The sequence below is a fragment of the Cajanus cajan genome, chromosome 6 (assembly GCF_000230855.2).
Source record: "Cajanus cajan strain Asha chromosome 6, NIPB_CcT2T_4, whole genome shotgun sequence".
Taxonomy (NCBI): Eukaryota; Viridiplantae; Streptophyta; class Magnoliopsida; order Fabales; family Fabaceae; genus Cajanus; species Cajanus cajan.
The window spans coordinates 7,336,012-7,347,789 of record NC_138522.1 but is presented as its reverse complement, the minus strand read 5'-3'; the positions used below and the strand labels follow the sequence as shown (position 1 = coordinate 7,347,789).

The following is an 11,778-nucleotide window of genomic DNA, read 5'->3' as shown; positions in this document are numbered from 1 at the left end:
CGATGGTAATCAGTGTTGAAATTCACAACTGTATTGTATGTAAAACATTGGTTGATCAGGGAAGTTCAGCCGACATCGACATCCTGTATTGGAACACGTTCAAGCAGTTGGATATTCCAGAATCCGAGCTAGTTCCTTATGATGAACCTCTGGTTGGGTTCTCAGGCGAACGAGTCAAGACAAAGGGATATATCAAGTTGTCAACCCGGTTTGGGTTTGAAGGAGCCGAATATCATGACATCTCGGTCAAATATGTGGTAGTTCATGCCAGCACATCTTATAATATTCTACTCGGCCGACCGTCCCTGAATCGGCTTGGGGCGGTTGTATCCACCCCTCATTTAGCCATGAAGTTCCCGGCCGAGTCAGGACGAGTCATCACGGTCCATGCTGATCAGAAGACTGCGCGAGAATGCTACTTTGCCAGCTTGCGATTACCAAGAGTGAAGGACGAAGCGTCTAAGGAACCGAGAGGCGTTCACTCGGTGTCACAACAATCTGCCATGGACCTCGACCCTCAAATCGATCAAGAAGAGAGGGTAGAACCTATTGAAGATAAGCAATCGATTCAAGTTGGAGCTTCAGACTCCCAGCTTACTTACCTAGGGACCGTCCTCTCTGAACAGGAAAAGAGTGCTATCGGACAAGTAATTCTTGACAACAAAGACTTGTTTGCATGGCATCCCTCCGACATGCCTGACATTGACCCAGATTTCCTTTGCCACAAGCTTTCAATCAGCAAAGAGGCAAAGCCGATTGCACAGCGGCGTCGGAAGGCCGGAGAAGAGAGAAAAACCGCGATCGAAGTTGAAGTATCAAAACTTCTAGATGTTCGGTTCATCCGAGAAGTGCACTATACGACATGGCTAGCCAACGTTGTCATGGTTTGGAAACCGAATGGAAAGTGGCGTATGTGTACTGATTACACAAACTTGAACAAAGCTTGCCCGAAAGACGCCTACCCATTGCCGAATATTGACCGACTCGTTGATGGAGCATCGGGTCACAAATTCTTATCTTTCTTAGATGCATACTCGGGGTACAACCAGATCCGTATGCATCCCCAAGATGAAGAAAAAACGGCATTCATTACTGAAACGGCCAACTACTGTTATCGGGTCATGCCGTTCGGATTGAAAAATGCCGGAGCCACGTATCAGCGTTTGATGAATAAAATTTTTCATGAACAGATTGGTCGAAGTATGGAAGTGTATGTTGATGACATGGTCGTAAAATCAAGCGACATCTCCACGCACGTGCGTGACCTGGCTGATGTCTTCCAAGCGCTTCGGCAACATCAGATGAGACTTAATCCTGAAAAATGCGTGTTCGGGGTCTCAGGTGGAAAATTTATGTGGTTCATGTTGTCCAACCGGGGCATTGAAGCAAACCCCGACAAATGTCAAACCATTCTGGATATGAAAAGTCCAGGTACTCTGAAAGAGGTTCAGAAGTTGGCAGGCTGACTCACCTCACTCTCTCGGTTCCTTCCTTGCCTAGCCGAGATAGCTAAACCTATTCTTCTCTTACTGAGGAAGACGGAGCGGTTCAAATGGACCCCGGCATGTGAAGCATCATTCCAACAATTCAAGGAGCGTCTTAGTACACCTCCGATCCTTTCCAAACTAATTGCCAACCTCGACATGATTGTGTATTTAGCCGTCTCCGGCACTTCAATCAGTGCCGTCTTGATTCAAGAGAAGCAAGACGAACAACAACCGGTGTATTTCATTAGTCGGACACTACAGGATGTCGAACGACGCTACAAGTTGATAGAAAAAGTAGCCTTAGGGCTCATCTACACCGCCCGCCGGCTCAGGCAGTACTTCCAAAGTCACAAGATAGTTGTCCGAACTGATTGTCCAATTGCAAAAGTCCTAAGAAAACCAGAGATTGATGGCCGGATGATGGCATGGCCGGTCGAGCTTTCAGAGTTCGACGTATCCTTCGAGCCGAGGGGCCCCATCAAGTCACAGCATTTAGCCGACTTTGTCAGCGAGCTCACTCCTCCGGGTCGTTTTGAAGACGAACCATGGACCATGCATGTCGATGGATCCTCTAATGCCCAAGGAAGTGGGGCAGGTATAATTCTGGCTAGTTCCTCAGCCATCACCATAGAACAATCCCTCCGCTTCGGCTTCCGAGCATCTAACAACCAAGCGGAATATGAAACCTTGCTGGCCGGGATGCGGTTAGCAACCGAGATGGGCGTGAAAAAAGTCATATGCTGGACCGACTCGAAAATCGTGGCCGAACAGGTCAATGATAACTTTCAGGTCAAAGACTCCAATCTGTTGCAATACTACCACCTCTTCCAAAAACTCAAGGACGACTTCACAGAGGTTCAAATATGACACGTCCTACGAAGCAACAATGAACGAGCCGATCAGTTAGCTCGGCTCGCCAGCAGCCGGAAACCAGGACAATTGCGCACAACCATTCACCTGGAGATTCCTTCCCCAAGTGTGACAGCTGAGTGTATGACAACCGGCGCCGAAACGCCGACCTGGATGACCACCATTCGGAACTACATTGTCCAAGGGGAATTGCCAACCGACCCGATGGAAGCTAAAAAGACACGAACGCAAGCGGCTCGGTACTCCATAGTAGCCGACGAGCTGTACAGGTGAGGATTCTCCACCCCGCTACTCAAATGCATTGACAACCTACAAGCCGATTATGTGATGTGGGAAATCCACGAAGGTATTTGTGGTTCTCATTCCGGGGGGCGAACTTTGGCAGCTAAAGTTTTGCGAGCCGATTATTATTGGCCGAATCTGAAGGGGGACTGCGCCGAGTTCGTCAAAAAATGCGTTCAATGTCAAAAGCATGAGAATCTCATCCATGCCTCGGCCGTCGAATTGCACAACATCAGCTCCCCATGGCCGTTTGCTTTATGGGACATTGACGTGCTCGGACCATTCCCGGTAGCAAAGGGACAAGTTAAATTCCTTCTCGTCGCGGTGGATTACTTTACAAAATGGATAGAAGCCGAACCGCTCGCCTGCATCTCCGCTGCCAACGTACAAAAGTTCGTTTGGAAAAATCTGGTTACCCGCTTCGGCATCCCATACGCCATTATTTCGGACAATGGCCTTCAATTCACCGACAAGAAATTCAACATTTTCCTCGAAAACCTTGGCATTCGGCATCGGTTTACATCAGTCGAGCACCCTCAGTCAAACGGGCAGGTCGAAGCAGCCAATAAGGTTATACTCACCGAGCTCAAGAAGAGACTCGGCTCGGCCAAGGGAGCATGGGCCGAAGAGCTACCAGAAGTCCTTTGGGCATACCGATGCACGCCACAATCAACTACCAAAGAGACGCCTTTTCACCTAACGTACGGCGTGGACGCGATGATCCCGATTGAGGTGGGAGAACCGTCCTTCAGGCGACAACATTTCCATGAGGAGTCTAACGACAGCTCCCTCTGAGCCGAAATCGATGTTCTCGACAAAGTACGAGAGAAAACACAGGTAGTGGCCGAAGCATGCAAACAACGCATGACCCGACGCTTTAATTCCAACCTAAAGCCGAGGACATTTCACGAAGGAGATCTCGTATGGAGAGCAACCGGTTCGACAAGGCGCAACTCTTCCGAGGGAAAGCTCGCAGCCAATTGGGACGGACTGTTCCGGATACGGCATACCCTCCACAATGGGGCTTACAAGTTAGAAGAACTGTCCGGCAAGGTCATCCCTCAGACATGGAATTCTACTCATTTGAAGACCTATTACAGTTAGAATTTAACTCATGTACATTTGAAAATGTATAATGATGCACTCTTTTCCTTGAACTGGTCTTTTTTCCTCTTAAAAAATTGTGAAAAGAGGTTTTGGCCGGCAAGGTTTTTAACGAGGCATCCACTCAATCAATAACAATACAGTTCAACTATCTATCACTTGTGTTACATTGTTGCGATTTTATTTCATATTACAAGTCTTCCCTCCCGAGATGTCTCTCGGCCAAGGATGTGGCTTACGTTAAAAATTCTACAAGTCTTCCCTCCCGAGATGTCTCTCGGCCAAGGATGTGGCTTACGTTAATTATTTTACAAGTCTTCCCTCCCGAGTTCTCTCTCGGCCAAGGATGTGGCTTACGTTAAACATTTTACAAGTCTTCCCTCCCTGATAGATCATGGGCCAAGGGCCCAGTAACCAGAGCTATGGCTAGGAGGATACAGGAAGAGCTAGATCTTGAGAAGACTAATGGGCTTGTCAGGCCCAAGGTAATCTTCACTTGGAATGCTCTATCATGAAGAGAAGGCCTTAGTTCTATTTGTTTATATTGTACAGTTTATGCATAGTCTTTTGTATAGGTTATTTTGCCTTTGTATTTGTGAGGCACTTTACTTGCTTTTTCCTAGTGATTGTATATTGTTTTTAAGGTAGGCTACTTGGAGAGTTTAGCTCCATTTAACCTCCCTAGTTGATACATTCATTTTGTATTTTTTCAGTAGGGAAAAGGGGGTGTCATTTAGCAAAGCTTGGAGTGTGACTAGTAATTGGGCCAGAACTGGGCCTAGGCAAAATTTTGCATATTGGACTCATTTTGCTCCTAATTTTTCATAAATTTGATTTAGCTAGGTTTCATCATCATATGATGAACCTAACTAAACCAAATCAAAGTTTTTCAAATTAAATCATGGAGCCAAAATGCACCAAGGTCGCCTAGCTAGTTCTTCCTCCTTTGGCCGAAAATTGCTTGTCTCACTTCAAAGGTTTGAAGCTTGCCTTGCAAGCTTCTAAACCTTTGTAAGGTTAGCTCACCTTACCATGGTTCTTAAGTGAACCATGGTCAAGGTTAGCTTCTCCTACAAGCTAACTAAAACCGTAGGAGTTAAGTATACCTTACCATGGTTCCTAGTGAACCATGGTTAAGGTTAGCTTCTCCTAGAAGCAACCTCTACCCTATATATTTGTTTTCTCTACACTTGTACTCACTTTTGACATTAATGAGAATTGAACTTCAGAATTCTCTCTCAAGAGTCCTCTCCTAAAACCGTAGAGAGCTTTCACTCTAGGTTTCTAACAAAGTTCTTCAACTTTGTTTTGGTTTCTCAAGCTACCTATACAAGCTAAGGAACACCGAATCACTTCAAGGCTTCTCCTCCATTGAAGAACACTTCAAGGAGCTTCAAAGAGTCTTTGGAGTCATAACCTCAAAAGCATCTTCGGTCCTAAGCATGGAGCAAAGTGGAGGAACATCAATCTCCTCACCTATCTCCATCACTCCCGAGATCTCTCTCGGCCAAGGATGTGGCTTACGTTAATTATTTTACAAGTCTTCCCTCCCGAGATCTCTCTCGGCCAAGGATGTGGCTTACGTTAATTATTTTACAAGTCTTCCCTCTAATTATTTTACAAGTCTTCCCTCCCGAGATCTCTCTCGGCCAAGGATGTGGCTTTAATTATTTTACAAGTCTTCCCTCCCGAGATCTCTCTCGGCCAAGGATACGGCTTCCATCAATTCTTACGTTTTCATCACGAAAAAGGTAAATATTACACCAATATATGACAACAAGTAAAATTCAAATTCATTAAACAAGACACTATCGGCCCAAGCAAGTACATTAAAAGGGCACTATCAGCCCATCATTACAAAAATAAGAACAACAAGAAATGTTCAAGACCCCACCTCCGGTTCCCCCTGAACCGGAGCGTCTTCAGGCGCAATTTCTTCGTACGCCGTTTCCTCTTCAATCGGCCTAGTTGGCCGCGCCGGAGCTTCCTCGTCGGCTTGCTGGTCCGAAGGAATGGAGGCCAGATCCACTAACTTACCCTGGAAAAAGTCTTTTCTCATATCCAGGTGAAAGTTAGGGGGGAAGTCGCCAAAGTAACAGGCCTGCCGAGCCGCCTGAGCAAACCCAGCTTGATGCTGAGAGAGGACCTTGTTACGTGCCTTCTCCCTATAGGTACCGAAAGCCAGCTTCTCAGAGTCCAACTCTTTAGCTAAGATAGCAGACTTCTCCGTCTCATTCTTCAAGGCCACCTCGAGACGTTGGACCTTCAAAGCCAGGTCATCAGCAGTTCGCCCTCGGCGATCCAGCTCGGCCTGGAACTTGCTATTGGCCGTTTGGGCATCAGTCAGCGCCGACAGCGTCTCTTGAAGAGACTTCTCCTGCTCAGCAAGTTGCCGACGCAGTCCATCGGCCTCGCCGTTTGGCTCCATCACAATACTTTGAGCCAAGGCCACAACACGCACTTGGAACTCACAGAAATAGCTCCACTTCTGAGCCAAGGTCATGCGGCTCAACATCCCTTGACCCGATTCGGAGGTCAAGTCTTGGCTCAGAAAATCCTGAGCATTAACATTACCAGCCAAAAAACTTGGTCCGCCCAAGCCTTCTAGAACAGTTGGACCAGCCACGCGGCGCTGCTTAGCCCGACGGCTCTCTTCCTCGGCCCTTGGATCAGGCCTTCTTTTTTCAGGCTGGGGCCGAGTAGGCTTTCTCGGTTTGACCGTTGGTCCCGCCCCACCACCCTGGGCAGTCGGTTGATTCCCGCGCACGCCAGCCGGGGTCTTGTTCCCAATGGTCGCTGCCACTTGGTTCTGGATCAATGTGCGGATGTCTAGATCATCCTCTCCATGATCCGCCATGATACCTGCACATCATTAGTCAAAATCAATGATAACGCAAGAATTTAAATAAGTAAGAAAGGTACTATACCAATCAGTTCTTCGACTACGTCGGCCGATTCAGATAATTGGACCAGAGGACGGCATGGTAAAGGCCGAGGCAGCTTCTCTAAAAAATTCAAGCTTGATCTCTCCTCCGGGGACATTCGAGATTTGGACACCGTGTCGTACTTCCTCGGCTTCCGAGTCCAGTACAACGAAAATCGTGATCTCCCTTCGACGTTGAAGAAGTATTTATTTCCCATCTCCGGCCGAATCATGACCTTCATAGATCCCACTTTGAAGTTCTTATAGGAAGTGGTGAAGGGCTGCAACAAGCAATCACTGTGCCGAACCAGTGACAACCACTTAATCTTCTTCGTCGGCCGAGACGAATAGAAGTGAAGAAATAGGTGTGGAGTGGGCTGGAGGCCGAGAGCCAAACATAATTGTCTAAACCCTTGCATCGCTGCCCAAGTGTTTGGATAAAGTTGACTCGGCGCGACATTCAGAAGCCGCAATATACCCATAAAATACTCATCAAACGAGAGAGTTATCTTCAAATCCCGGAACATGTAATCGTATACATAAAAGAACTGGTACTTGCACGACCCTTGGTTCAAGTACACAAAATCCAGATTCGGCACTCCATCGCCTCGGCACGGCTGAAAAAAGATAGCAGAGGGTTCCTCTTCCTCTGGAAAGGTCAAGAATTTCACGGCCGATACGAAATTAATAAGAGACTTCTTATCGGTATACCGAGAATACACGCTGCCAACCTCCCCGTGCACCCACGAGTACCCAGGGGTCGATATGGGAGCAAAACTCCTGGAAGATCCACCACCCCTGCTTGGATGATCATCAGAGGCTATCGCCAATGAAGAATCACTCCCAGTCTGTGACCGTTTGGACCTGGAAATGGACTCTACGTGGTCTTCCCCATTGGAAGCCGAGGCTGATACGACGTCTCAGTCCGGCATTGCTCTCAACTCAGAATCACCTACGTCCCCGGAGGAGTCAATATGAACAACATTTAAATCTGCCATTGCGTACCTGATTGTTTAACTTGACCAATCGTTGTTGAAGAATACTCGAACACCGCAACTCAGCTGATCTCGGCTCAGAGCAAGTGACAAACGCGTATCTTTGGGGACCCTCCCCACACGCCTATTTATAGGCGTTCCTGGCAAATATATCAAACGCCACACCCCTCTACACACCGTTGGATCACTTAAATCCAACAGTTCATGATGCACAACCCTTCGCGTGCGTCATTAGTACCCAACGGTTATAACCCTTCGTATTCCGACAACGGTTACAACTCTTCGTCTTCTATAAGCAGTCATAACTCCTCGCGTGCGTCGTTAATGTTCAACGGTTGCAACCCTTCGTTTCCCATTAGCAGTTGTAACCCTTGGCCTTCCCTCAAAAAAGGTAACAACCGAAATACCATATTTACCCTTTGCGTCGTTTCACTCCTAAAGACTGGGGGGCTTGTGTACCGGGAGGACCCTATCGGTCACGTGGACCAACACGTGCCGTTCCGTCAGACACCCACGCGAACCAAAACCATACCTAAAACCCTGACGCTAGCATCGGCTCGGCATACAGCCGAAGGCCGAGAGGAGTCCGCTAGCAATATTGGCTCGGCTGAATGCCGAGCCGAACGGAACCATGATGCATCTCCATATACAGCGTACTGGGTCAGCCAAATGTCGATCAAGTAGAATAGCCGATCAAATACTTATCGACTCGGCCTACAGCCGAAGACGCTCAACACCCTGAGCCCTAACCTGTCGGCTCGGCGACGTGCCGAAGGATAAAGCAAGGATTATAATATTGATCATAGTTAACAAGGATAAGCGCATAATTAAGATGTAATTAGCCAATTATCGTCGTATTACCTAATTTGGTAAGTGTCAGAAAAGGTCCACCATGTTCAGGCCCATGTCAGGTATTATAAATAGGTCACACGTAACGAGGTACGTCACTGTTCATTCTTTACCCTAGAAAATCGTGCTTGTCTTGACTTGAGCGTCGGAGTGCCTTTTGCAGGTACCTCCCCCCTCTGAAGTGTCCACCAGAAGTATCCGTTCGACCCTTCACCACCTAGAAGACTACGAGTGTACCCTCTAACAGGTACACTCTTATTCTCCCTAATCTTTCTTGTTGTTGATTCTTCTAAGTTTCCCTTCTTTTCTTCTACAAAGGTTGAAGAGTAATGTGTTGGTGCTATAAGAAGGAAGCTCCCCTTCCCGAAAGTCTAGATTACTCTATTCTCCCTCGTGTTTTTCTTCATTTTCGAAGATTTTGATTTTCAGGTTAGGGAAGCTTCATGCATTTGTTTTTCCTTGAAATAGTTGAGGTGTTGGGTGTGGTCCGTGTGGATTGAAGTTAAAATGGGTTTTGGGTTGAAATAGAAAATGATTATTTGTGATGATCCTATAGTTGCATGTTGTTGTTCTGAGTTGCTTTTAGCTATTTGATATAGTTGTAAGTGTTTGTAGGTGGTTGCATGTGTTGGGAATTTTCTGAGTGCAGGTTGTAGTTCAAAAATGGTGAAGAACATGGGTGCCCTCTATCTTCAACGACTGAGCCATTTGAAAGGGTTGAGCCCTTTGGGGACTGCATGACAGAGGGAAATCTCTGGAATCAAAAGGCTAAATCGTTTTAAAAAGCTGAGCAGTTTTGAAACGACTAGGCTATTTAAAGGGTTGAGCCCTTTAGGGACTGCGTGATAGGAGAGCATTCCTAGAGGCAAAGGGCTGAGCCGTTGTGAACGACTAAGCGCTTCTTGAAATGGCTGAGCTGTTTGAAAGGTTTAAGCCCTTTAGAGGCCGCGTGACAGGGAGGATCCCTAGAGGAAAAGCGCTAAGGGCTATGGGAGGTGTTGAGCAGTTTGATGCTTTCCAAATTAGACTTTGTTGTCTTCATAAAAGTTGTAGCTTTGGATGTTAACTTTCCAATGGCATTGGATTCACCCAAAAATGAGGTATAGAACTTCAGTTATAACCTTTTTAGTGAACAAAGGTCAAACTGTCAAGATTTAAGCTAGTTGTTATGGTTTTTACATTTCTTTTAACAAGGTAAATGATGGAATTAGGACGTGATGTCTTCATGAGATTTGTAGGAATTCTTATTGTCTTTCATGTGAGACAAGGATGAGCATGATAGGTGTAGTATAACTTCATATATGTTGTTTTATGTCAAGGATGTCATTTCACAATAAGTGATTTGGTTAAGTTGAAAGTTGTTATGGGTGTTTAAGTTGATTTGTGTTGTTTATGTTGTGTAAGTTATTTTTAGTTGTCAATTTGATTAAGTTGAAATCTATATGAAAGTTGATTTAAAGTTGCATTAAGTTGTTTTAAAGTTGTCAATATAATCATTGTTGTAAAGTTGCATGAATGATGTTTATAGTTGTGAAGTCATTAAATTTGATATTATGATGAATATAGTTGCTCAAGTTGTTTATTCAAGTTGATATTATGATGTCTATCGTTGTAAAGTTGTATAAAGATATCTATTGTTGTAAAGTTGGGGACATATAGTGAAGATATATGTCATATGTTGAGATACATAGTACTAAGGTGATCAGTTAAAAGTTATTTTTTTTAAGTTGAATCCCTTAGTATTGTGTGGGCGGCATGGAAGTAGTCGATTCATGTCATGGTTAAATGATCAAATTGAGTAAGGTATCTAGTTAGAGATGTAGTCTTTGACTATATACTGGAGGGTGCGTGACACTAGGAGGACAATAGGTGGGCTAACTCTATATGTGAATTGATGATGTAAGCCAAGGTCGTGGTGGACCCATACCCAAACCTTTCTATCCTAACAGTAGTACTAGACCTCTGAATCTGTGGCACACCCAAACAATCAACTATTGTTGTCTATACTTGGTTCTCTTCAAAATTCCTAAGATGCTCTATACTTGACCTAACTGAGATAGGTCTAATGTTGGATTTGGTAGGGTTTATATTACATAGACTGCTTAATCTCAGTTGTTGGAGATCTCTTAGTTGTATATGCGTAACGACGCATTAGTTGATGTTGTATATCTATTGTTGTTTGTGTTGTTGTTTTAAAGTTGAAAGATATAAAGTTGAATGTTGAATTCTATTGTTGTTTATTATATATCGATACTATTTTATGATGATTATTGTTGTAAGCTTACCCTAACATGTTTTCCCTTGAGAATTGAGACTGTCATGACCATACATTGTATGCGAGTAGATAGGATTAGGGGGTGCTGTGATGGGTTAGCAGATTCTAATGAGACTTAGTAGGAAAGCTGAGACTTTTGTTGTAATAATATTTTTGTAGGTTGCCAGTCATTTTGTATAAAATATTATATTACATTATCAGTCATGTATATGTATATGAGACATTAGTTGTTATTTCTTAACGTTCCTTTAATTTATAACTAGTGACCTTTATATATTTATTTAATTTTTTTTAAATGAGGTTAAGTAATAAAGTTATTTAAGATTTTGAAGATTTTATAATTAATTTATTTGAGTGATTTCATAGATTATTAATTTTTATTTTTATTATTTAAATATTTAAAAATAAAATCATTTATAAAAAAAATGACAACGAAAAATAGTTATAAATCATTGCACTTTTGTTCTACTTGAGAGACTAAACCATTTATTTAAACCTATAAAATAAATAAAACTAGATTGCACTTTCATCCCCTTTATAATATTTGACATGCAAATTTGATCTTTAAATTTATAATTTCACAATTTTAGCATCTTAATTTTATAAATTTTTTATTTTTTATCACCTTACGAAAATCTATTCATTGAATATTAAAATTGTAACATTAGTTGTGATATGACACTAAATAAATAACATAAAAAAATAATATCTAATAATAGTTAGGTTAAGTTTTTCTGTTTTTATTTTATAAAAATACACAAAGATAAAGATTAAAAGTATAAATTAATATAAATATTATTATATTATTTATTCAATGTTAGATCATGACTATTGTTACAAATTTAACTATTAACGAATTAATATTTAATGAGGATATCAAAATTGTCAATTTTATAAAATTGTGAAACTAAAATTATAGAATTAAAATTTGAAAAATCAAAATTATGGGTTGAATTATAAAAAGTTAAAAGTACAATTTAATCCATAAATTAT

At 43.2% G+C, this 11,778-nt stretch overlaps 1 protein-coding gene across 1 annotated transcript; it reads left to right on the top strand.

The window, feature by feature from the left end:
- Positions 1-1,643: 1,643 nt before the first annotated feature.
- On the top strand, positions 1,644-2,354 carry LOC145958527 (uncharacterized). The gene has a single exon (XM_083076025.1). The coding sequence runs from the start codon at positions 1,644-1,646 to the stop codon at positions 2,352-2,354; it is 711 nt and encodes a 236-aa protein (XP_082932151.1).
- Positions 2,355-11,778: the final 9,424 nt, after the last annotated feature.